Below are 27,295 nucleotides of genomic sequence, written 5' to 3' on the forward strand. Positions count from 1 at the left end.
AGTGCATACCTCCACCTCTCCAAGTTCTCTTCCATGTGTTCCCTGTTCTCTCCACAGATCACAATGTCATCTGCAAACATCATAGTCCATGGGGACTCCTGGCTGACCTCATATGTTAGTCTGTCCATCACCAGAGCAAACAAGAAGGGGCTCGGAGATGATTCTTGATGCACTCCCACCTCCACATTGAAGCTATCTGTCACTCCTACAGTGCACCTCACCACTGTCCTGCTGTCCTCATACATGTCCTGTTCCAGTCTAACATACTTCTCTGCCACTCCAGATTTCCTCATACAACTACAGCTCCACCCTCAGCACTCTGTCATTTGCTTTTTCTAAATCCACAAAAACACAATGAAGTTCTTTCTGACCCTCTCTGTACTTCTCAATCAGCATCCTCATAGAAAAGATGGCACCTGTGGTGCTCTTTCTTAGAATAAAACCACACTGCTGCTCACAAATAGTCACCTCTTGTCTAAGTCTAGCTTCAACAAATCTCTCCTAGATCTTCATTGTGTGGCTCATCAGCTTAATTCCCCTCTAGCTGCTACAACTCTGTACATCACACTTGTTCTTAAAATGGGCACCAGCACACTTCTCCTCCATTCCTCAGACATCTTCTCACTCTCAAAAATGCCATTAAATAATCGAGTTGAAAATCTCACTGCCATCTCTCCAAGACATTTTCATACCTCCACTGGTATGTCATCGGGTCCAACTACCTTCACCTTCTTCATCCTCTTCATAGCTTTCCAAACCTCATTCTCACTAATCTTTTCCACTTCCTTGTCCATAGTTTCTATGGCCTCTACTCTTCTTCCCCTTTCATTCATCAGCTACTCAGTGTACTCCTTTCATCTTCCGATCACTCATAACTCGCCTCTCTTGTTAGAGCATTACCATTTCTATCTTTAACAAGCCTATCGTGCTGCAGATCCTTTCCAGCCTGGTCCCTCTCTCTTGCCAGTCAATACAAGTCCTTCTCTCCTTCCTTAGTGTTCAGCCTCTTGTACAACTCATCATACACCTTCTGGTTTCCCTCTTTGCCCTGTGTTGCATCTCTCTATATTCACATCTACTCTCTTCAGTCCTCTCACTGTCCCATTTCTTCCTGGCTAACCTCTTCCTCTGGATAACTTCCTGCACTTCACTATTCTACCACCAGGTTTCCTTATCATCTTTTTTCTGTCGAGATGACATACCATGTACCTTCCCACCTGTCTCTCTAATCACTGTGGCTGTAGTAGCCCAGATATCTGGAAGGTCTTTCTTACCACACAGGACCTTTAACAGCTCCTTTCTGAACTCCTCACAACATTCTTCGTTCCTCAACTTTCACCACGTGGTCCTCTTCTCTGTCATTACTCTTTTCCTCATCTTCACCACAACAGTGGTGAATAGCTGTAGTTCTACTGCAGCAAATGGGGACCTCAATAAACAAATAAATGAAGAAACAAATACACAGTCATTGTACACACCACCATCTGATCTTGTCTGGCCACAGTCTCCCCTGCCACAATGTTATAGTACACAATCTCCATCAGGATACCTCTCATTCAGTTTACCTCAAAACAAGCATGGCAGACAATAATTTAGGTGGCTCTGATTGCACATCAACTTCAAAATTGATACAGACACACTTATATATGTAGTATCCACATTTCTTCCATAAACACAGCATTTTATGTGTGATGTCATGTCTTTTTCTGTGCATTTAGAACCATAGACTGTTTACACTAGATTCTGACAGTGGCATTTAAATTATAACGTGAATGACCACGGAACAAAATTGGATCTCAGCAAAAAATTGGAATTGACCATTAAGACCTGCAGTGTAAATGCAATGGTAGAAGCACTCAATTGCCTTTAATGATCAGAGGAAGCAGGGCAGGACAAAAATGTCTTACCCTGAAGAAATCTTTCTTACCCTAAGCAAGTCGCCTCACATACAGGTGCATAGCAATAAATTAGCATATTGATTAAAAAGATAATTCATTTCAGTAATTAAATTCAAAAAGTGAAACTTATAGGTTATATAGATTAATTCCACACAGTTCTAAATTTCAAGTAAACTTTGCATTTCATTTGGACATTAAGGTCCCAGAGTCTGAAGGAAAAATGTTGAGGCACAGAGTCCAAGCTGCTTGACGTCTAGTGATGAAGTTTTCACCCAATGAAGATTTGAGGAGCCATGTCATCTTCTATTGTTGGTTCAATGGGTTTTATCAAGTCCAAAGTCTGTGCAGCAGACTACCAGGACATTTTAGAGCACGTCATGCTTCCCTCTACTGATAAGCTTTATGGAGATGCTGATTTATTTTCCAGCAGGACTTGGCACCTGCCCTCACTGCCAAAAGGACCAATACCTGCTTTAATGATCCTTTTATCATGTCTGACCAACAAACTGGTCTGACCGAAACCTCACAGACAATCTTTTAGGTTTTGACAAGAGGAAGATGAGAGACACAGGACCCCAAACTGCAGACAAGTCAAAGGTCACAATCAAAGCAACCTGGGCTTCCAGAAGCCCTCAGGTCCACAGGCTGATGGCCTCTATGCCACGCCACATTGATGCAGGAAATCATGCAAAAGGAGCCCCAACCAAGTATGTAGTGCATACACTGTACATGATGTGAACACACTTTTCAGTAGACCATTTCTTTAAAGAAATCATTTTTATTGGTCTTGTGTATTTTTCTAATTTTCTGAGAAACTGAATTTTGGGGTTTGCACTAGCTGTAAGCAAACACCAAAAATACATCGCTCTGTGTGGAATGAATCTTTATAACAGTTTCACTTTTAAAAGTAATTGCTGAAATTAATTAATTTTTTAAAATTTTATTCTGATTTCCTGAGATGTACCTGGAAACCAAATATCAAATTATTTAAATTCTTTCTTCCTGTATACAATGTGTGTGCATCATAACTACAGTAGAACATAGATTCATGTTTATTTTTAAGTACTATGAGGTCAAATACACAAATATTTTGTAAATTTATCTTTCTGGTTTGTTCATATTCCATTCTAATTAAACACAACTGATTATTTGTGTATTTTCTCCACATTGTGCAGCTCTGTTGATGAATGACGCAGCGTGATTACGAACATGCTACAGATGGATGCTGCAAGTGAACATCTCTAACTCTAATAAATCTCACAGATACAATGTCAAAGATGTCACAAAAAGCCTTACCCAATTTTTCTGCAACACAGCAGCAGAAGGACAAACAAAGAGAGTGAATGAGACTTTATTCAGACTTTTTCTATAAAAAAAAAAAGTTTAGACTTATCTTGAACAAAAAAGAAAACAAATCTGAGACTAAAATCCTGACATAAATTAGACAATTTTATAAAGGAGCAGTGGAATGCAGGTTTAGTTTGAGGTTTGAGGATGAAATCACAAACATCAGCTATGATCATTCAGAGACAAAACCATGCAGCAGTGTGTGCTTTTGTGTTCACCTCTTCTGAGCGTGTCCATTGGACTGTTGGTCAGACGGCAGCTCGATGATGAGCACACAGGACTGGGCATGCTCAAAGCCTTCCTTGCTGTTGGGCGTCTTTGGAGAGCACTGGGTATCCAACATGAAGACCTGGGACAAACAGAGGAAAGAAAACATGTTAAACTTTTGACATTTTAGGTTATTAAAAGATAAAAAACAGTAAACATAATCAAACCGACACTAAATTCAGACTAACCTGCTGAGCCATGGCTTTGACCCGCCAGTACTCTGCTTCAGCTGATGGAGAGTGAGATGGAGCCGCCACCTTCACCTCACAGGCATCTCCAGAAAAACTGTCTGAACCACTATGAAAACACACTAGAAGGTTCTACAAAAAGAGGATAAAAAGAAAATACCCATTGTGTGTTCGACAAGATAAACCAACTATCTCAGATTCACTTTTAGAGGTCTAATGTAGATGTATAATCTTTTGCTCAAACCTCCCCTCCAAAAAAACAGTAACACTAATATTGTTAAATCATTTTTGTCACATATATGCACAAAAACTAATTTACTTGGATTTGTATATAATAAATACTATTAATAACAGGTTTATTATGTGTGTGTGTGTGTTTTCATTCCTACTGGTAATAATTGTTAAATAAACAGTTTTATATTTATACTGCGTTATCACATTCTTTACATGACAGTATCTATTTCAAACACAAAAATTGGTACAACTCAGCAATTTTTGTGTGGTAGTAGCTGAGAGTCATCCCCAACAATACCCCAAGTGCTAACAGATGCATTAAATCTTTGTTTAAAACTTTGACATGTGGTGTGGTAGTGCTTCTTTTATTAATTCTGCAGCTTTTCTCAGTCCAAATAAAATTTTCTTGATTTAGTTTCTGTTTGGAATAAAATTAGGCAGACAGATTTGTGTGAAATTTTGTCAAATGGTATACAATGACAAATCATTTGGCTGCTTTTCTTCAAAAATATTGAACAGATATGTGCAGAATAAGTTCCCCAATAGTTATTAGTCATCAAAGTCTTATAAATCTGGATATCTCATGTGATTATGCAATTTTTACCAAGAGTACCGTCAAAGGAATATAATATGCCCGTCAGTACAATCTGGGGAATAAAGGGTTGAAATTTTTGGTACTCGCATGTCAACCTGGAACACAGACAAGGTTTTAAACATAGGGGTCACCTTCTCGAGCACAGTCAGGGTTTTGTGACTTTGACCTTTGACCCTGTGACCTTGACATCAATAGGGATCATGCTCAACTCATGAGGTGTCCAGCTGTGCAGTTTGACATTCCTACGTTATACAACTGCAGAGTTAGAGCACAGGGTGACAGAAAAAGCAGCATAGCATCTATGCCATACTTATTATACATGAATGTAATGTTAGACACTGTTTTGTATATGTGGGGTTGGCAGAAAAGCTCATAGAAGGCTTCAGTGATTTTACTCAAAGTATTATAGATTAAAGTAGCGCACATTTTGGATCAGATGTGACCTGAGTGAGTTGGGTAGAAACAAAAGCAGTTTTTTTATAAACCCATTTGAAAGGTCACGTTTGTTTGTCTGAAGCATAAGCTACATATTAAGGATTGTATATGTAAGTGAAAGACTGACAGCAATCTCCAAACATGAAACATTTGTTCAAATTTCATTCCTACCCAAGTATAATGGCACATGGGCTTGTCTGAATGTATATATATATATATTTTTTAAAGTCAGCGCTTATGCTGAACATAATATTTAAACATAGCTGTTCCTGGATGAAAATGGAAAAAGAAAAAAACTGTGTATATCATTTAAATGTTTTTGAATTATTATGCTAATAATAATAATTATTATTTATTATCTAAGCACAAAGAGATACCACTGGTGCTCACAGGTCAATATGCAGCATTTGAGAAAAAGCACAGAATTTGTCGTGACCAAGGAAGTATTCAGTCGACTTACTGGATCCTACTTTTACACAAATGTAGCACAGTAGAATGGGTTTGATTACTTATACATTAAATTCAATTTATTCCTGTTGCTAGAAATGGTGGCTTCTTCAGAGATCAGTTGGCCACATTGAACACAGAAATAAAGTTACTAAAGACTTACTAAGAAACTTACAAAAGCTGATTAAAAATAAATGTTCCCCAATGAAAAATTGGAAAGACTTTGAAATCCCATCATCTACAGTTCGTAATATTATCAAAAGATTTCAAGAATCTACAGAAATCTCTGAGCTCCAAGGACAAAGCTGAAAGTCAGTATTAGATCTCATGATCTTTGGGCCCTCAGGGGCCGGTGAATTAAAAACAGGTCTGATTCTGTTCTGGACATCACTGCATGGACTCAGGAACACAAATCACTGACTGTAAACACAGTTCACTGTATCATCCACAAATGCTGCTTTAAGCTATATCATGCAATAAAGAATCTGGAATATAAGCTGTATGTGAACAGCATCCAGAGCTGCCAGTGATTTCTCTGGACCAAAACTTATTAAAATCTGAGGCAATAGACATTTTATTTTTTTATTTATTTATTTTTTGTACTACAACCACTTTATATTTAAGATGAACTTCAAATAAATTGTTTGATTAGTAACAACCCCATTTCTGAAAATGTTGGGACATTGTATAAAATGTAAATAAAACAGAATAAAATAATTTGCAACTCTCACAAATTTCAATTTTATCAGAGCAACACATTTTTTTTTTAAATTTGGGATGTTTCCCACATGAAGCATCGCCTCTTCTTTTAACATCAGTCTGTAAACATCTAGGAACTGAGGAGAGCAGCTGCTGGAGGTTTTGAGTAAATGTTCTCTCATTCTTGTCAAATAAAGAATTCTTGCTGTTCAAAAATCTTGGTTGTTCTTTCCCAATTTTTTTGTGTTTCATGATGGAAGAAATTCTACAAATTCTACAATTTGTATGGATGGAAGAATATATTGTTCTAAAACCTGTATATATAGTGCCTATATGGATCTTTTCTGCTTTTATTGCTGTCCTAAATCAATCTAGGTCAATAGAAATTGGCCTTCTTTACAAAAATATTAATAATAAAAAACTTTTTCAATGTCTAATGGCCCTTTTCCATGAGCTTAACTCAACATGAGTTCCGAGTCTTTCCATTTGATGGTCCCTCCCACTTTCAGCTCAGTTCTTGGAACCTATTTAGCTGAGGTTCCAAGCGAACTGCGTCAAACTAAAGATTTGACATCAACAGACTTCAAGTCATTGATTGACCAGAGAGTGACATAAATCACGAGAGTATCTACTTTACAAGAAATTCACCATTTTTTAAATGTGGCAACCACAGCATTAATTTTTGTAATTTACTTTAAAAGAAAAAAAACAACAACAACATATCCGTTAAAATGGCAACACGTAAACCAACACCATGGTGCTATGAGGAGGTGCAGATGCTTCTGTACTTTTTGGCTGACAACAGAATTCAGAGCGAGCTAGACCCAAATGGACTCGATTTTCCAGTTCTGACTGGCAGAGGGAGGGTAGCTTTGACTCGGCCACAGCATTTTGAAAACCATGGTAGAAAATGTTGAGTGTTTTGTGACTTTGTTTCACTTATTTACCCTTTGGTGGTAAGTTTTGGCCATGATGGCCCGCCCACATCAAGGCAGCATTCAGATATATAGAAAACTACCGAAATCACGTAGAACCGAGATGGGTTGAATTAGAGTCATGCTGAGACTGGATAATGGAAAAACAGCTAAAGCGAAATCAAATTTCTACAGAGTAATACTAATTAAATAAAAAATATGTAAGGTAAAATAGGTGGCTGTAAAAACTGTCACTCCCTTCAAAGTGAGTGTCCTAATTTAACTCACAGAAATGATAATTAAAATGTACAAGTCAAGGGATGAAAAAAAAAGATTTCTAAGGCCCTCAATTCCCCAGGAGTTCTATTAAATATATGATCAAGAAATGAAAGGAATATGGGACGTGTGTAAATCTACCAAGAGCAGGTTGTCCTCACAAACTGAGTGACCGCGCATGGCGCACAGACTTGAGCGAGTGGAGGAGGCATTTATTTTTGGTGCAGTATTCTTCCGTGAGTTTTGAACCATTTGAGTTTCTTTGTGATCTCTCATAGAGGGATCATATAAATGCTGGTACAGGTGAACCAGCTCTGCCAGAGCACCGAAATCGTTCATTTTGAATGAATCGCGGTGCACACGGTCCGCACGAAGTTACAAAAATTGGGAGGTGCACAACGATGTGCCGTATAGTCCAGTGCACTATATATATGACTAAAGTTTGAAAATGGACCATTCATTGACAGTACGCCTTATAATCCAGTACGCCCTATAGTGCAGAAAATATGGTAGTGAAATGGAAGCAATAAATGTACCTCAAAAGTTCATTGAAACTGTAAAGTATGATTTTAAGTACATTTGAAGGGTTACTTTGAACCACAAGTGATTTGTTAAATAAACAAGACAAAAACCTAAAACTATATGATGCTCTAATATATTATCCTAAGCACCACATGCAGAAAGTTCATATATTACATAAAGAAAGTTGCATATCTCATGCTAAGCATATATTGAGCATTTGAGCTATTTCAGATGGATGCTTTAAACCAGCAAAGTCCTTAAAAGTTGCAGAAAAAACAAGAAAATTGAATAAATCTTTCTTTTTCAAATGTTTTTTATTTTTTATTATTAGGTAAGTGCATAGTGAATATTACCCAGAAATTAAAATCATTCAAACTGTTAAGAACCCTGGAAAGAGAGCCTCAAAAATCTGTCAGTGGCTGCAGGACAGTCATTATTATCGTCTCTCTTTTAGTACCACACACACACACACACACACACACACAATTTAGGCATTAAAGCTGCTTAGCTGCAGTCCAGCAGAGCTACAGGAATACTCAACATGCACCAGCTAAACGCCTGATGAAGTCACCTCTATTAACCAGAGCCAGAGATGGGACTTTTTGTCTGAAAGGCTAAAATGGATCAGTGGTGGTTAGACTCCCGTTGAGGATGTTCTCTGTAAATCTACTGGAACACAGCAGGTGCCGTCATCAACAAATTAACACAAAGTCCTTGAAAAGGTGAGCAGGCTCGAACAACACATGCACAATGACTCAGGCACCTTCCGAAGTATCAGGTATGAGTCAGATTAAGCTTGTCCAAATGAAAAATCCATCCTTTTTTAATACTAACAGCAGCTGAGTTAAATCCTTGGTTCTTTCTAAAGGTGTCCTTTAAGTAGATACTGGGAGCAAACACCTACATTATTTTAGATTGAGTAATTATGAATAACAAATTTGTGTCTAGTTAGATGGCAGGAGAAGTAGCAAAAACAACAAATTTCTGATTTTTTCCTCTCTTTTCTCCAAAACACTTCTAATAAAACGTCAGTGTCTTAAAAGAGCGAAAACAAAATCCTAAACTTTGCTGTAAATTTTGATATTTTAAAGTCCTTTATTCAAAATAATCTACATGTTTTTAATCAAAGAAACATTTATTTTTGCTTCTTTTTATCTGATAACAAATCAGTTCATGTATTTTTCTCAAACAAAAGTACAAAAGTAGTCTTCTTGAGGGAATGCATATTTCCTGCTGTTTTCCAAAGTTTTAAACAAAGATGTGACTTATGTTAGCTTGAAGCATGTGTTGGGGATGAGTCTCAGCTACTACCACACCAAAACTTAGTGTCATATCTGTAAAACTGACAGAGTTATAGACATTTTTATGTTGGGTAAGTTGTTGCAGTCATCTTTAATCAGTTGCAGATGCACATTCAAGACTTACTTTTTGAAATGTACATTTAATGATTACTTTCTAAGAGTTTAATTAAAATCAGTCCACTGGTTCATAGAATATTTTGCCTACAGGGTGTGTAAGCAGAGTTATCATTGCATTAATACACATTCAACTTGACCAAATTGTAAACCTTAAACCAGCTGCTGTAAACTTTTTCTATTTCCCTTATATTCATTAAAGGCTTGATAAAACTGGGACCAAAAACTTTCAAGAAAAAGGTTTTAATCTCCCAGTTTGATCTGCTAATGAGAGAGAAAGAAGATAGAACAAAAACAAACAAAAAAAACTGACATAATGAGCAGATAAATCCTTGTTGCTCACAACTGCAGGAGTGTGTGAGAGAGAGTGTGTGCGAGAGTTTTCTACAGCCTGATGTGAAATGTCAGCTTGGTCACAGTATTACCAGTGAAGGTTTTTGTACAGTTTTCGGTTTGATGATGTGTGTGATGGTTCGTACCTTCACGGGCTCTAATGTAGCAGAGAAAGCATCCTGCAGAGCACAGCAGGCCAACCTCCACATTTCCTCTGTAAACACTGGACCTACGGTGACCAACACATACCTGCAGAGAAAACAGATAAAACACAGACTGATGTAAATAAAAAACCTTCTGTCACAGTCTGGGCATGCAGGATGATAACTTAAAACCATTTGAGCACCTTCCTTTCGAGATTTATCATTGAAATAAAAAGGTGCAAGCTCATGAACATATTTTTTCATTCTCTCAATTCTCTCATGACTTCAACAGCCTCTGTACATGTTTCTTATGCCAAAAATGATTAAAGTCAATTTTTAAAAGGACTTCTGTTCAGGAGGATAGTAAAACAAACTCAGCTCTCAGCGTGCTGAAACACACACAATGAGCAATCTGCAGTAAAAATAACTCTGGCTCCCTGTTTAATGTTTTTCCAAACCTGTACTCCAGTTTGTGCATAAAAAGTATTTTTAGTGCATGCTGTTTACTTATGAATTCTGCATCTCATTGCTGGTTTTATTGTTGAAAGCGAGTATTTCTGGGAGGCTACTTTAAGCCAGTATCTCACTGGGCTATGACTGTTGGCAGCTATTTAAGAGACAAAACTGTGAGAAAATATCCTAGTTTTCTCCTGGAATCTACTAGGAAGTTTGGGTCAAAATTTGCCAGGAGTACTCATAAGTACTGCAGAACTAGTGCACATCATTCTTGTGATAAAACTGTAAACTCTTGGTTGGGTAGTTATATTGGACAATTGAGAAATCTGGAACACAGAAATATGGGCTCTCCCCCCAAACCAACAATCATTTTGTCATCAGACATCCAGCAATATGGAGCTCAGAGAAACAGGACACAAGCTGCTGGATAAGGACCAGACTGACCTGCTAAAGATGCATCACATCCCCTCGCTGCTGCTGAGGTCGAGAATGGCCGGGTCACGTGGAGCTGATTTTGTTCGGTTGTTTCTAATCAGTAACAATTTAGTTTAAAAGGTTACCAACCACTCACAACGTTGTATCACATTTTCACAATTTGTAATCTACAGAAACTATACTGAGAAGAGTTTGAGATGGGTTCTAGAGGCCTTTGACAACTTTGTGACTATTCTGAAAAAAATTTTGTCTCAGTAATTTTCTTGAACATGTCCAAAATTCCAGCAAATTGAGAGCAAGGCCCTGTGACTCACATCTGGAAATTAAGAACCCCCATGAATGTTTCGAGACATCTTCCCTTGCCATCTGCAGTTTTTCCACTTACAGTCACAGCCCAGTCAGATACTAGCTTTTACTTGAGGATGCATGAGTCAAATGCTTCAACAAAGATGAACAGTAGAGATGCTTTGCCAAGATATGTTTTTCATTGGTATAAAAAAATAGATCCTGTCAATACAAAAGCAAACCAAACTTGATGGTTAACAGGTTTAATGGTTTTCATTCTCTAAGTTGTTCATCCACCCATCCACCCATCCATCCATCCATCCATCCACCCATCCACCCATCCATCCATCCATCCATCCAACCATCCATCCATCCATCCATCCATCCATCCAACCCTAACCCAACCAGAACATGAAGAAAATCCTTTTATCCCTCTTTCCAGAGACACTCTCCAGCTTCTCCTGTGGATCTCAAGGGGTTCTCAAACCAGAGAGGAAATACAATATTCCCAATCTAGTTCTGGGTCTCATCCCAGTGGGAGGAAAACCCCCAGAAACTCCAGAGGGAGGTGTCCAGAATGCCTCCTAATCAGATGCCCGAACCACCTCAGTTGATTCCTTTTAAAATGGAGGAGCAGCTCTAAGCTTCCTTCACTCCTCACTCTGTTTCTAAAGTCAAGATCTCACTGAGCTGCAAATGTTGGCAGTAGTTGACCAAGAGATTTTGTAAGGAATTCTCTAAAATGTCATGAAGCATTTTCAGGGATTTTCATACTTTGATACCAGTAAAAGGAGTTCTCCTTTGTCAAAAAGCATGTCCAAATCTGGAAACCACAACACTGACGAAAAATCATTTATAAACTGGTCCAAATCTGTTGATTTTCATTTCTTAAAATGTAAACGTGTGGGCAGCTACCACATTGGATACAAAACTGTATACAATATGGACGGACATGGACAACAAATTAACGTGCATTACCTAGAATCTAGTTTTGCAAGCTGTGCATGCAAAAATAAGGCATCATTTTCAAAAACCGGCCCCTCAAAATGCAGCCACACAAGTCACTGGTCAGATGGTTGCAAATACTGAGAAGTCAATAAGACTACAACTACAAATTTGCCTAATTTCTCGCAATTTGAGTTGACAACTAGTCTCCGACAGTCACAATCCATTGAAATACTACCTTAAGGCTCAACCTGTCATTTAAGGGGTAAGAACCTCAAGTTGGGACCCACTGATCAGGATTACCACTAAAGATCCTAGTATTTTACAGTATTTTTATGTTGTTATGTTGTTAATAAGCATTTCTAATTTTCCTCTATTTTTGGTTGGACGACACATTGAACACACTCACCTCTATAAAATTAGGCTTTAGAGAATTCAGTTATACAATTATTCACTGGGAGGTTATTACAGATACAACTTCAAAGCTTCCCAAAAGCATATTCAAGAACTTGAAATGTTTGACTGCTTGTTTTCCCCTCATGGAGAGGTGTTTGAAAGACAAAGGCTTGGTCACCTGATGCAGGAGCAGCCCACTCTGGAGATGGTCTCTGCAGGTTCAGACACACAGGCCACCAGCAGCTTGAAGAGATCCTTCAACATCAGGTTGATCAGTGACTCATAACCAATATCTGCAAAAACATCTCAGTTGGTAAACACATGGGAGAGGCTGCAATTCAATCTGCCTAAAGAGGAGGACAGGGAAACAACAAGTCATCAGTCATGCTCCATTTCGCCCTGATCAAGGTCTCATCACGCACGAGAAAATCTGTAACAGTTCATCAGATCTGTGACAGCCCGGGATGAGTTTGGATTATCAAAGCACAGCTGCAAAATAAAAACCAAACAATCTTCAAACTGAGGGTTCAAGCAGATTTTAGCTTCACGAACCTGCTTTTGCTTATCATTGATTAAAGACAAAGTTATCTGTCCAGACTTTCAGACACTAAACTCTCATCTTCAATGTTATTACATAAGAAGTGGAAAAAGATTAAACGATGTTAAAGATGAAAAAGAACCCACAAACCTGACCTGTGATCAAAACTGATCTACAATCACACATGTGGTGTTTTACCTGAGTGTATGAAATTGTTGACATGCTCCACCACCAACTCACACGACAGGCCTATAGCGTGCTTAAAGTTTGCCGCCGCCACGTCCCAGTATGAGTGGTCGCCATGACTACGCTGGAGCCAGAGTGACATCACAGGAAGCAGCAGCTGGATGACAGCGAAAATGGCGAATCCCGGACCTCGAGAATTCAAGGAAAATTGACTGATTATTCTTAAAAATTAAGAACAAAACACAATAATACAGGCCTCAGGAAGTGAGGTAAAAAAGTCAAAATGTGGGTTTTCAAGAGAAGGGAGCTCAGGACAAGTACATAAATTGGTCATCTATCAGCTGATTCTTTCCATCAGATGGAGAGAGTTAGGATTGTTTTATCTTCAGTCATGGGAAAAAGAAAGTTCACTCTCTTTCAGTTCCAGGATTTTACATATCAGGACTTAATAAAATGATTTGGTCTTTACCAGGTTCTGAAATTATTCTACTATAATCTAAAATGTACAAAAATACAAAACAATTTCCACTGCATCATATTTATATAGAAAGGAAACTATATCTAAACTAAGTCCACCCTTGCTGCTTCCAGAGGATTTAAGAGGTTCAGTAGCAGTCAGGAGCTGCTGATTAAATGTATCGATAACCGGATCAGCAGCAGTGTGATTACCTCTATAAAGGCAGGAGTTTTGTCAGTTTGCTGCTCTGGAGCATACAGGTGTGTGTTAACTTAATGTCAACGTGGAAAGACATCAGCAATGACCTCAGAGAAGCAACTGTTGCTGCCCATCAACCTGGGAAGGGTTAAAGATCATTTCTAAACTATTTGGAGTCCATCATTCTATAAAAAGAAGGATTATTCACAAGTGGAAAACATTAAAGACAGCTGTCAATCTGCCCTTGAGTGGATGTCCCAGCAAATTCACCCTAATTCAGCCATGAAACCAAATGATTCTAGATTCAAATGTGAGACCATTTGTCTGGCACATGAAGCTTGGACCAAACTGAATCGTGATGCAACAGAATAATGATAATGATGTTGGCGGAGCCTCCCTCCACCTACATGTGGGGGACGGGTCCTGACTGTTGTTTGCGCTTATGCGCCGAACAGCAGTTCGGATTACCCGCCCTTATTGGAGTCCTTGGAGGGGTTACTGGAGAGTGCCCCTCCTGGGGACTCCCTTGTTCTGCTGGGGGACTTCAGTGCTCACGTGAGCAGTGACAGTGAGACCTGGAGGGGTGTGGTTGGGAGGAACGGCCCCCCTGATCTGAACCTGAGTGGTGTTCTGTTGTTGGACTTCTGTGCTCTTCATGGATTGTCCATAATAAACACCATGTTCAAACATAAAGGTGTCCATATGTGCTCTTGGCACAAGGACACCCTATGTCGCAGTTCAATGATCGACTTTGTTGTCGTTTCATCTGATCTGCGGCTGCATGTCTTGGACACTCAGGTGAAGAGAGGGGCGGAGCTGTCAACTGACCACTACCTGGTGGTGAGTTGGCTCCATTGGTGGGGGAGGATGCCGGTCAGACCTGGCAGGCCCAAACGTATTGTGAGGGTCTGTTGGAAACGTCCGGTGGAGTCTCCTGTTAGGTGGAGCTTTAACTCCCAGGTCCAGGAGAACTTCAAACATGTTCTGGGGGAGGCGGGGGACATTGAGTCCGAGTGGGCCATGTTCCGTGCCTCCATTGTTGAGGTGGCTTATCGGAGCTGTGGCCGCAAGGTACTTGGTGCCTGTCACAGCGGCAACCCTTGAACCCGCTGATGGACACCGGCATTGAGGGATGCTGTCAGGCTGGAGAAGGAGTCCTTACGGGCCTTCTTGGCCTGTGGGACTCCAGAAACAGCTGATGGGTACCAGCAATCCAAGCGGCATGCAGCTCGGGTGGTCGCTGAGGCAAAAACCCGGGCATGGGAGGAGTTCTTAGAGGCCATGGAGAAAGACTTCCGCAAGGCTTTGAGGCAATTCTGGTCCACCATACGACGTCTCAGGAGGGGAAAGCAGTGCAGCACCAACACTGTTTATAGTGAGGGTGGTGTGCTTCTGACCTCGACTCGGGACGTTGTGGGTCGGTGGGCGGAACACTTCGAAGACCTCCTCAATCCCACCAGCACGTCTTCCATTGAGGAGGCGGAGCCTGGGGACCTTCGGTCGGGCTCTCCAATCTCCGGTACTGAGGTCAGCAAGGTGGTTAAAAAACTCCTCTGTGGCAAGGCTCCGGGGGAGGATGAGATTAGCCCGGAGTTCCTTAAGGCTCTGGATGTTGTAGGGTTGTGTTGGTTAACGTGACTCTGCAATATTGCGTGGACATCGGGGGCAGTTCCCCTGGATTGGCAGACCGGTAGTCTCCGTATTCAAAAAGGGGGACCGGAGAGTGTGTTCCAACTACAGAGGGATCACACTCTTAAGCATCCCTGGTAAGGTCTATTCAGGGGTCCTGGAGAGGAGGGTCCGTCGGATAGTCGAACCTCGGATTCAGGAAGAGCAGTGTGGTTTTCGTCCTGGTCGTGGAACACTGGACCAGCTCTATACCCTCAGTAGGGTCCTAGAGGGTGCATGGGAGTTCGCCCAACCAGTCTACATGTGTTTTGTAGACTTGGAGAAGGCATTCGACCGTGTCCCTTGGGGAATCCTGTGGGGGATACTCCGGGAGTATGGGGTACCAGGCTGTTAGGTCCCTATATGACCGGTGTCAGAACTTGGTCTGCATTGCGGGCAGTAAGTCAGACTTGTTTCCGGTGAGAGTTGGACTCCGCCAAGGTTGCCCGTTGTCACCGATTCTGTTCATAACGTTTATGGACAGAATTTCTAGGTTTTCTAGGTGCAGCCAAGGTGTTGAGGGGATCCGTTTTGGTGGCCTTAGGATTGCGTCTCTACTTTTTGCAGATGATGTGGTCCTGTTGGCTTCATCAGAGCGTGATCTACAGCTCTCGCTGGAGCGGTTCGCAGCCGGGTGTGAAGCACCTGGGATGATTAGTGCCTCCAAATTTCGAGGCCTTGTTCTTGAGCTGGAAAAGGGTGGAGTGCCTTCTCTGGGTCGGGGAAGATGTCCTGCCCCAAGTGGAGGAGTTTAAGTATCTTGGGGTCTTGTTCACAAATGAGGGAAAAATGGAGCGGGAGATCGACAGGTGGATTGGTGCAGCGTCTGCAGTGAAGCGGGCGCTGTACCGGTCTGTCATGGTGAAGAGAGAGCTGAGTCAAAAGGCGAAGCTCTCGATTTACCGGTCAATCTACGTTTCTACCCTCATCTATGGTCACGAGCTTTGGGTAGTGACCGAAAGAACGAGATCGCGAATACAAGCGGCTGGAATTAGTTTTCTCCGCAGGGTGTCTGGGCTCTCCCTTAGAGATAGGGTGAGAAGCTCGGTCATCCGGGTGGGACTCAGAGAAAAGAGCCACTGCTTCTCCATGTCGAGAGGAGCCAGTTGAGGTGGCTCGGGTATATGGTGAGGATGCCTCCTGGACTCCTCCCTGGTGAGGTGTTTCAGGCGCATCCCACCGGGAGGAGGCTCAGAGGAAGACCCAGGACACGCTGGAGGGACTATGTTTTTCGGCTGGCCTGGGAATGCCTTGGGATTCCCCCGGAAGTGGCTGGGGAGAGGGAAGTCTGGGTCTCCCTGCTTAGGCTGCTACCCTCGCGACCCGACCCCGGATAAGTGGAAGAAGATGGATGGATGGATAATGAAGACATGGTGGAATCTACTGTGTTTTTGTGCACTTGAGGTTAGATGTGAATCATTTTAGGGCCTGGTAAAGACCAGATCATTTTTATTATGTCTTGATACGTAAAAACCCAAAACTGAAATCAGGAGGGTTTTCTTCTTCCTATGACTGCAAGAAAACACATGATAAAATATGACATAGAGCTCTTACTTCATTATTCAGAGAGAAAAAAAATCAGCAGCTTTCAGTAATCCATTTATCCTGCAGGTCAGGTGGATGTTTTACAGATAAAAGTCTGTCAGATTAACTAAAATCCACAGATTTAATTTATTTCTGAGCATCACCTGGTATGGTGGTGACCTCTCTGAGCAGGGTGAAGAGCAATTCCAGGGTTGGAGGCTGGTGTTGTCGGGGGCAGTTTGACACGGCTGCCGTGAGCTGCTCCAACAGTAAAATCCACACCTGGATCAGACCTACGGGACACAACAAAACAAAGTGAAGCTTGGAGCTAAAAAAAAAGTTGTGAAGGATGTTTAATCATCTTTACCTGTGTCATCATCAAACTCCTGGAGGACACAGTCGATCCCGTCCTCACTGCTGATCGAGCGCTCCTGTGATCTCATCGGCAGGCTGGCCAGACGAGCCCCCAGGAACACCGGCTTAGACTGCATCCTGTAGATCTTTGCCAGCAGCTGAAACAATTAAACACATCTGGCTTCGTTAAGGAGAATAAATACTAGCAAGCACATTGTTTCTGCAGAATGAAAGGCCGAAGAAAACTGATGTTTAGCGATCCTACCTGCGAACATTTGTGCAGGTAGTCGAGAGCAGGGACACAGAGGTCGGTGGAGCTGTGACCTGAAACATGAACACAGTCTCCAATCTCTTTATAGTCCACTTCTCCTGCACACAAACACATAGAAAATAACAATTAAATAACATAAATACTGAAAAAGTGAAGTGAAGTGAAATTTATTTATATAGCACTTTTCAGAAACAAGGCGATTCAAAGTGCTTTACAACACAGAAACAACAATCGGGTACAAAATCAAATACAGCAGGTACAATCAAACACAGAGGTACAGCAAACATCATAGAAACATCATAACCAAATATAGATCAATCATGTATAATCAAAATGAAATATAGGATAATCTAAATTAAATCATGAAACTAAACATATCTAACAGACAGAGAGACACAGAGAAAAGAAACACGTCCACCTTCCACCAGGAGCACAGAGAGAAAAAGTTGGACAGTAGCAGGAAGTTGGACAGAAAACACTTGGACAAACTAAAAGATGTGATACAAATAAACAGTTATATCTAAACATAAAAAAATCTAAAATACTGAGAAAAGTTAAGCCCTACAGAAGAAGCTGAGTGTTTGTATTAAAGATATGACATAAACCCAGAGTGCAAATCCAAAAGCTGAATCTGATTCCAGCAGAAACAAATCTACGAGGGCAGATATGTGAATGTAGCAAAGAGGGCGATTAACAGTGAGACGAACCCAATCCTTTGACGAACTTCATGAGGCACATGATGTAGTCAGTGGCAGCGTTAGCAAAAACCTGGATGTTGTCTGTGTTGATGAAAGCCTCAAAGACGTCAAACACTGGCGCCTGAGACTTCCCTGTGGGGGGAAAAAAGAAGGGAAACTGGAAAAGAAACTAAACATTTCCTGAAGACATTTTGAAGGTTTACAACACAGCCATTTCGTGAAATTCAACTGTAACTTTTTCTATAAAACCCAAAAGCAATTTGGGATTTACTTTTATTATTAAAGGCCTAGCATTCCTTGAAAAAATGCATATCGTCCGCTTCCTTTAATGACAGTTTAGATGAAAAATGGTGGCCACAGCTCGTGAGAGGTGCTAATACTCAGAGTATGTGTTGCGGATGATGCTCAGCTACTACCACATAAACTTTACCTCAGTATCTGTAATTCTTTTGAGTAAGTTATAGCCATTTTTGTGTTGATGAGCTGCAGTAGCCAGCTTAAAACTGGTTGAATTATAATGTTCTAGAAGTACATCCAATGATTACTTTCTAAGAGTTTCATTAAAAGCTGTCCAATGGTTCACAAGATATTGTGCTAACAGACAGACAGTATTGGCTGTAACAGTTAACAACTGTGCAATATAAAGTACTCAGAATATGTGTCTCAGCTACTAGAACCAAATTTAACTCAATATCTGTACAATTGACTAAGCTTTAGCCTTTATTGCGTTGGCTAATATTAATTAGCTGTGGCAGCCATCTTGAATTGGGTTGACTCTAAAATTGATTCAGTTGTAGAAGTCCATCCAAAGATAGTTTTCTGCAAGTTGTATTAAAATCCATCCTGTGGTTTTATGAGATATTTTGCTAACAAACAGACACAGTTGACCCAGGTCATTGCAAGGTTTTGAAAACAGCTTGATTGAATGTACGGATTTTTCCAAAGCTGCCGTTGGAGTTAGAAATCAAAAAGCTTGATGAGAAAGTAAGAATATTGGGCAAATAGTAATAATGAAGTTTAAATGTGTATGCATGCATATCCTCATTTAAATATTATGGTTGAAAAATTGTCAAAATTTTCAAAACCAAAGCCTCTCAAATTTACCCATGGAGTATTCTCCCAGCAGGTAGTCTTTGGTGTCTGTTTTACTGCCATGTACGGTCCTCAGAGCACTAAACAGAGGCCTCCATCCTGACAGGATCTGAGGGGAACACATCTCCACCAGCTCTCCAATTGACGTCACCACCTGCCGGGAGGCAAACGTGCTACTGGATCAAATCCAACAGGAAAGAACCCCATAGGCTGCACTGGATTTGACATTACCTGGTCCTGCACGTCCTCGTCACAGAGCTCTAGCTGCATGATGTGCTCGAAAGGTCTGAAGAGCGCCTCGTTGAAGTGGAAGTGTGGAAGCTCCACCCAGCTCACCAGCACCTCGGTCAGAACATCGTGGATGAAGGAAACAGCCTTCTGGGATATGTGGCGCTCTTTGTGACATGCGGCCTGGGGAAGAAAATCATTGGCATTTTAAAAAAATGTATAACAGATATAACATGACAAGCATCTAATAATCTGAGCGTACTGTATATCACTAACTCATAGTTTTAAGTAAAAACTTAAGAAAGATTTCCATCCTTTTTTTAAATTCTAGGTACTTAATATCATCTGCTGCCATGTGTCCATGTTTGTGTGTCTGTTTGTTAGAAAAATATCTCATGAAGTGCTGGACAAATTTTTTTTGAAACTCTCAGAAAATATTAACTAGATGCACATCTATGTATACTTGAACTTTTGGAATTGACCTGAATCAAGATAGCTGCCACAGCCAACTAACTGAAAAGGGCCAACAGATTGTGCAAAATTTTTGTTTAAAATTTGTCATTAACTATTTGGGTCCAACTTTGTCTGTCCAGCAGCAAAATGTCTAATGAACCACTGGATGGATTTTAATAAAACATTAAGATCTTATTTTTATGTTCATCGAAAACTAATTTATTTTTGGCGCCAACCCAGTTCAAGATGGCTATAACAGCCAACTGGTGTTAGAAACATAAAAATGGCTATAATTCAGTAAATTTTAGAGATATAGTACTATAATTTTAGATGACTGTAGTTGAGATTCACAACATTCACAACACATACTCTAAGTTCTACTCACTTTGTGGGAGATCTTTGTTTCAAACCTTAGCATTAACTGCTGGAGTTAACCTTGTTTGAGTTTTAGCAAAATATCTCACAAACAATTCGATGGATTTTAATGAAACCTTCAGAAAGTAATTACTGGATGTATACCTACAACTTTTTCACTTTTAGAGTCAGTCCACAGCTAAGCCACCTTAGAAAACAAAAGAATGTTTTAACTCTGTCAGTTTTACAGACACCAATCTAATATTTGGTGTGGTAGTAGCTGAGTGTCCTTTCTAATACATACTCTGAGCACCAACAAATCTTATGATATCATGTCAAATTGCGCACAATGTTATTTTCAAGGTTTGACCAGAGTAGGTATAATGTAATCAATTTTTACTGTCTGCCATGAAAGGCTGCCAGTGTGTCCCTTCAACCAATCCTAGGCCTTTAATGGATAAAATAAACTTTATCGTGATCTAAAAAAAAACAAAACACACTTAAGCTTTAAGTTAGTAGTTTCTTACCTCCACCAGATGAGGCGCCACCACGCTCCAGGCCCTCATCATGTGCAGCAGGGGTCGGTTCTTGTTCCTGACGATTCGCAGCATGGCCTCACCCAGTCGAAAAAGATGTAGAGCGCTGCGTCGTTCCAATGTTGACTTGGCTTCTCCTGCAGACACACAGAAGGTTCTTTTCTAACTTCATGCATGTCTTCAATAAATATTTGTTTATTACAAAATGCTGTGTATAGAAATGTGAAATCTGAACAATTTAAGGCCCTCAATTGGGGGAAAAAAAATCTTGGAGATTAATTTTGATTAAAAAGGTTATGTTGTTTATTTTGAGGACAATAATTATTGTCCACTTTGGTCTCATTTGTTTTGCCTCTCGTTTGTAGTTTTATACAGATACAACTTTAAAAATCTAAACTGTACAGCCATGCTCCTTTTAGGGAGAAAAGACTTTCTCCTACAACCCTTCCAAACATTATTTAAATGAACTATCCAACATCTTCTGCTTATTCGTGATCAGGTCACAGAGTCAGCAGGTCCATGAGGGAAACCCAGACATTCCTCAGGGATCCAAAGATGTTCTCAGGTCAGAAAGGATATATAATACCTCCAACAAGTTCTGGGTCTGTCCCAGGGTCTCCTCCCAAAGGGACATGCTTAGAAAACCTCCAAAGGGAGATATCTAGGAAGCATCCAATCAAATGCCCAAACCACCTCAGCTGACATGTTTCAATGTGAAGGAGCAGCTGCTTTGTTGCAAATTTCCCCCCAGATGAGGGAGCTCCTCACCTTATCTTTAAAGCTGAACCCAGTCTCCTTACAAAGGAAGCCTATTTCAGCCACTTGTATTCAACATCTTGTTCTTTCAGTCATGATTCAAACCTCATAATCCTGAGTGAGAGCTGAAACATAGGCAGACCAGTATATCAAGAGTTTTGCCTTTTAGCTCAGCTCCTCCTTTACCATGACAGACCAGAGTAATGCTCTCATTACTGCAGATGAGGCTCCAGTTCATTGATTCATCTCCCACTTCTTCCCACCATCACTTATGAACAAGACTCCCAGACACTTGAACTCCTCAACTTGAAGCTCAGCCCTAACCTGAAGGGAATATTCAGGTTTATTCAGGAATATTCCAGGAAATGAATAAAAGTGAATGTATTTTTTTAGCAGAAGTGATGGGAACAGGTCTATAAGTGTTTGTGTGTGTGTACCTGGCATTGCCAGTGAATAGTCTCCAGTTTCTGTAACAGAATCGAACAGCTGATACTGAGAGGCTTTCCTGAGCTGGTGCAAGAAACCAACCAATCCAACCAGGTTCAGCTTTGTAGCTGCTTCTTCAAACAACCTGAAAGACAAACACACAGAGACAAAATCATTACTGTCACATGAACATATGTGATACAAATACTGATATTATATGACCCTAAATTATAAAATAATAAGGGTATGCTAACTGTAACTCTTAGCTGATAAATAAATAATTTAGCTAAAGGCCAATACAGATTGTTGCAGTCATTTGTTTCCTCTTTAACAGCAGAAAAATGATTACATAGGCTTTACAATTACAAACTGAATAGTTTTCAAGTATTCCAACCTATTTTTTATGTGCAAAAATTAACTTAAACACTATCCATACTCATTCAAAAACGTGTGTAAAAAGATTTACATTGTTAAATCATTTAAATCTCACACTTTACAGTGTTTTATAAACCTTTTTTAAATGAACAGATATATTGTGTTAGTTTCAGGATTAAAATGAAGCTAGTATTTCTTGAAGGAATGCATAAACCCCACCTGCGCTATCTGTTAGCAGTTTAGTTATATGTTGAGCATGAGTCTTGGCTACTACCACTACAAATTATAGCTTAGTATCAGTAAAACCTGCTGAGTTATAACAACTTCTGTGTTGGCTAAGGTCGATTAGCTGTGTCAGCCATGAAAATCTGTCCACTGGTTCATGGAACATTTTGCTAACAGACAAAAACACTCAGACACACAGACACAAGTAATTATATGATTGCTTACTTTATATGGCAGTGGGTGATAAATATCAACCATCACCACCGTGATGTTCTACAACCCCAATACCAATAAATTTGTGATGTTGTGTAAAATTGAAAAAAAAAAGCAACATGCAATGATTTGCAAATTTCATAAACCCATATTTTATTCAGAATGAAACACAGTAAATATATCTAATGTTTTAATGTACTTTTTTTGACAAATAATTTTCATTTGAAAACATCTCAACAACGTTAAGACAGGGCCATGTTTCTCACTGTGAAGCATACCATCTTCTTTTAACAACCTGTTAATGTTTAGGAGCTGAGGAGAGCAGGAGAGTTTTTGGAGGGGAATGTTGTCACATTCTTGTCTGATTCTAGGATTATAATGTCTGGTTTCCAAAAATCATTTCAAATTTAGATTCATCTGATCACAGAACAGTTTTCTACTTTGCCTCAGTTCATTTTAAATGAACTTCAGTCCAGAGAAGATGTTTCTGGACAGTGTTCACGTACAGCTTCTTTACTGTATGATAGAGCTTTAACTGGTGAACTGTTTACAGACAATGACCGACTGAAGTGTTCCTGACTCCAGAATGGAACCAGACCTGCTTTTAATGCAGTTGTCCCTGAAGGCCTGAACATTACAGGCATCCAGTATTAACTTTCACCCTTGTCCTTTGAGCTCAGAGAGCTCAGATTCTTGATATCTTTTGATGACATTATGAACTGTAGATGATGGGATGTTCAAAGTCTTCCCAATTTTCCAATGAGGAACATTATTCTGAAATTCTTCCACTTTTTTTAGACGCAGTTTTTCGGAGAGAGATGAAGCCCTGCCTATTTTTATTTCTGAGAGATTCAGCTTCTCTAAAACGCTCTTTTTACACCCAGTCCTCTTACTGATCTGTTTCTGATTATTCTAATTACATACAAAACAATCCTCCAGCTATTTCAGGCCAACTTTAAGATGTGTCGCTGCCATAAAAGTAAAAATTACCTTATTAAAAAAAAAAAAGTACAATTTTTAGTTTCCACATTTGATATGATCACTATGATTCATTGTAAATAAAACTTGCTAGTCTTTGCATTCTGTTTTTATTTACTTTTTATACAATTGGGGTTATATTTGATGTTACTAACTTCACACTCATATCTGTGCATTTTTTTACAGAAATCTTTACATAGATATTACACAGTAAATTAAAATGAAATGAGATGGATTTAGATGAATTTAAACAGTCAACAATGTCTGACAAAGTGTTGTACTATTTCCACTGAAAGTTGTGTGCAGATGGATCAAGGATCCACAGCTGAAATTCAGTGATGTTGCCCTTTAAGCTGTGCTCAGAGCTCGCCCTGCTCGGTGTTTACTATGTTTTGGCACCACATTCAGCTTGTAAATGTGTTCAGTCCATCTGTTCCAAAAGATCAGAGAAAATATTTTTTATTCCCTCCTAAAGCAGCCTGGATAAGTGGTTACATAAGAGATCATCCTCAGAATGAGCGCACACACACAAATCCTGCATTTATTTCAGCTGTGTGTGTATTAGAAAAGCTTGAACAAATGCTCACTAACACAAACATGATGTTTGTATTTGTCCATGTGACTGAAGCACACAAGGTGAAATGTCAGACAGCTCTTAGACAAACAATCTGACCCAATTTCTTCATTTCTTTTGGGGCTTTAAAAGAACTGGACATTCAAGTTGGAGATAACACACACACATTACCATACACTGGTAGCTCTGCTCTGCTGCCACCTTGTGGTTACAAAAACAAACTCAGCAGCTCTTGATGAGCAGATGTTAGAGAAATGGGAAAGATAAATTTAGTCATTTTTCTCATTTTAATTTCACAGTCAGATCTTGGTGTGAAACCCTTTTGTCTTTCACTATTATTCCCTGAAGGAATACATACAACCTGCTGCATTTTCTGACAGAGTTTAAACTAAGGTAGACTTATGTTAAGAATTGACAAGTTTGTAGCCATTTTAATCAAACCTTAAAAATAACATTTTGCATGCTATCGCAAGATCTGGCACTAGAAGTCTGTGATGAGGATGAATTTCAGCTACTACCATGCCAATGTTTAGCCTTTTATTTGTAAAACTGACAAAGTTATAGGCATTTTTGTGGTTTCTAAGGCTAGTTGGTTGGGACAGCCATCTTGAACTGGGTTGACTTTAAAAGTTAATCAACTGTAGATGTACATTTAATGATTATTTCCTGAAAGCTTCATTCAAATCTTTTCAGTGGTTTGAATACATGAATACATGAACACAAATGTTTTATATAGTAAATGAGTGTTAAGAAAAAGAAAACGGATGTTTGTATATGAAATATTTTAGACTTTTTTCACATAAATTATTTTTAGTGAACTGATTCAACCTATTATAAAATACCTAATAATACCTAATAAACATCATTATTGATTCTTTATGCTTTATTGTTTCAACATAAAGAAAATGATAATTTGTCAAACAGTCACCATGATGATTGCTGCAGGAATCAGATATTTTAGGCTGAAGCAGAGCTACAATAGTTTTTCTCATTCAGGAAACGTTTTCATGATACTTCTCTGTCAGTGTGGATTCAGTCTCACCTGTCAGCCTGTGTGGACAGAGTGCATACGGCCTTGGCGGCACTGGTCCCCGTCATCAGGCTGCCACTCTTCAGGTCTAAACCTCGGCCCCCCCTGCTGCTCTCCCTCAGCAGCTCCTGGATGGACAGAGGCTGGATGACCGGCTGGCTCAGGCTGAGTTCTGCAGCCTCTGGGCTGGGCTCGCAGCTCAGCTCCAGGCCCTGGTCGATGCCGGCTGCCTGCTGGCTCTGCTGGCTCTGCTGCGTGATCGTGGTCAGGGAGGACGGCTGCGCTGAGCCGTCGCTGAAGTGGGTGTGCTCCAGGGAGCTGATGTACTCCGTCACCCTAACACAGATTTGCAGAAAAAGACACATTGAGTGTGTTTTTACCATTTTGGGACAAAGACAAATGACGTACTGTGCAGTGTGTACCTGAAGACGTGCGGCCAGCAGTCATGGTTGTGGCTGCCCATCTCTAAGCCCACGTTAAGGATGGCGTCCATACACAAGACGTGAGCCGTGTGGAGATGAACTCCCTGAGGACGGCTAATCTGCTCCAGACGCTGCTCAACACGCTGCTTCACTGCAAACGCACACAGAGGGCTGACTCTACATAAAAAACACTTCAAATAAAGGTACAGCATCTCTAGAAGGAATGCATACCATTCACACATTTCATGACACAGTTTTAGACTAAAATATACTTATGTTGAGAAATGATAGCCGTTTTGGTAAAACCTTGACAACAATCTTGTTTCCAATCAGGCAATATCAAAGTATGTGTTAGGGGTGACTCACAGCTACTACCACACCAAATTATAGTTCAGTGTCAGTAAAACTTACTGGGTTATAGCCATTTTTGTGTTGGCTAAGGGTAATTAGCTGTGGCAAATGATTACTTTCTGAAAGTTTTATAAAAGTTCAGTGGTTCATGAGATATTTTGCTAACAGACAAATCAAATCAAAATCAAATCAAATTTTATTTGTATAGCACATTTCAGCAGCAAGGCATTTCAAGGTGACAAACAGAGTTGACTCCAACAGATGATGCTGAAGTGACTGACTCTAAGCTACAACCCCAACCAAATCAAAATTTAGGTCAATATCTTTAAAAAGGGACTGAATGGTACAGATTTTTCTGTTTTCTAAGATCAGTTAGCTGTGGCTGCCATCTTGAAATGAGTAGGATCCAAAAGTAGCAGCTTCATTTCATTGACAATAAGACTCTCAACTCAAATGTAGGGTTTTTATTGTTCATCAACATTTTTTATTCTGGCTTTAATTGTATTTTATCATTAGAAGAAATTTAGTTTTAAGCCGCTGTTATTTTGTTACCAATTTTAAAATTTTAACTTCAGAAAATCAAAATTAATTTTAGGCCTGTATGACAGAAACGTTATCAACAGGTAATTTGACATTTATAAACAAATTATAATTTTTAGCTTTTGTTGCATTTGTGGATTTATAGTTTATGTTTTTTTCTGTGTCTACTGATCTGTTGTTTGATCTCTTTCTGTATTGATCTATTTATATTTGCACTTACTCTGGCCTATAAAAAACTAATTTTATTTTATTATCTTTTAAATACACCTGGAGGAACAAAGTAATCTTTAATCTTGAATTAGTTAACAGAAAAAAAAGCCAACTCAGCTTCTCTTTTTTTAGCATTTTTTTCAAGAGTATTATTGCCTGCTGCAAAACAGCAAAAGGCGGGTGATAATGTTCTTGCCTGTGTGTGTTTGTTAAAGTTTCTCATGAACAACTGGATGAATTTGAACAAGACTCTTTTTTTTCAAGTTTTTTTTGTTTTTCTGTTTGTTTTTTAAATATAATAATAGATAAACTAAAAGACCAAACATTATAACAGTAGGGATGTTATGACCTGGCCCATTTCCTTTATTAATTATTACTAACAATAAACTAACTTTTGACTTCTATAAA

At 39.6% G+C, this 27,295-nt stretch overlaps 1 protein-coding gene across 4 annotated transcripts in view; it reads right to left on the reverse strand.

The window, feature by feature from the left end:
- The window catches only part of arfgef3 (ARFGEF family member 3), an 87,385-nt gene that overhangs the window by 11,010 nt on the left and 49,080 nt on the right, over positions 1–27,295 (reverse strand). For 2 of the 4 annotated variants that reach the window (XM_025009972.2, XM_017433667.3), the window contains exons 21-36: positions 25,787–25,937; positions 25,377–25,700; positions 21,981–22,114; positions 20,779–20,924; positions 19,448–19,627; positions 19,229–19,370; positions 18,134–18,256; positions 17,421–17,524; positions 17,169–17,313; positions 16,966–17,094; positions 12,967–13,143; positions 12,409–12,523; positions 9,717–9,819; positions 3,701–3,832; positions 3,464–3,594; positions 3,195–3,203 (exon numbers count right to left, since the gene is read on the reverse strand). In XM_025009972.2, coding sequence (XP_024865740.1) covers positions 3,195–3,203; positions 3,464–3,594; positions 3,701–3,832; positions 9,717–9,819; positions 12,409–12,523; positions 12,967–13,143; positions 16,966–17,094; positions 17,169–17,313; positions 17,421–17,524; positions 18,134–18,256; positions 19,229–19,370; positions 19,448–19,627; positions 20,779–20,924; positions 21,981–22,114; positions 25,377–25,700; positions 25,787–25,937 — 2,245 coding nt within the window. The remainder of the gene's footprint in view (positions 1–3,194; positions 3,204–3,463; positions 3,595–3,700; positions 3,833–9,716; positions 9,820–12,408; positions 12,524–12,966; positions 13,144–16,965; positions 17,095–17,168; positions 17,314–17,420; positions 17,525–18,133; positions 18,257–19,228; positions 19,371–19,447; positions 19,628–20,778; positions 20,925–21,980; positions 22,115–25,376; positions 25,701–25,786; positions 25,938–27,295) is intronic. The other 2 variants (XM_025009973.2, XM_017433668.3) reach the window with 1 other exon arrangement.

Source organism: Kryptolebias marmoratus, linkage group LG22 (assembly GCF_001649575.2).
Source record: "Kryptolebias marmoratus isolate JLee-2015 linkage group LG22, ASM164957v2, whole genome shotgun sequence".
Lineage (NCBI taxonomy): Eukaryota > Metazoa > Chordata > Actinopteri > Cyprinodontiformes > Rivulidae > Kryptolebias > Kryptolebias marmoratus.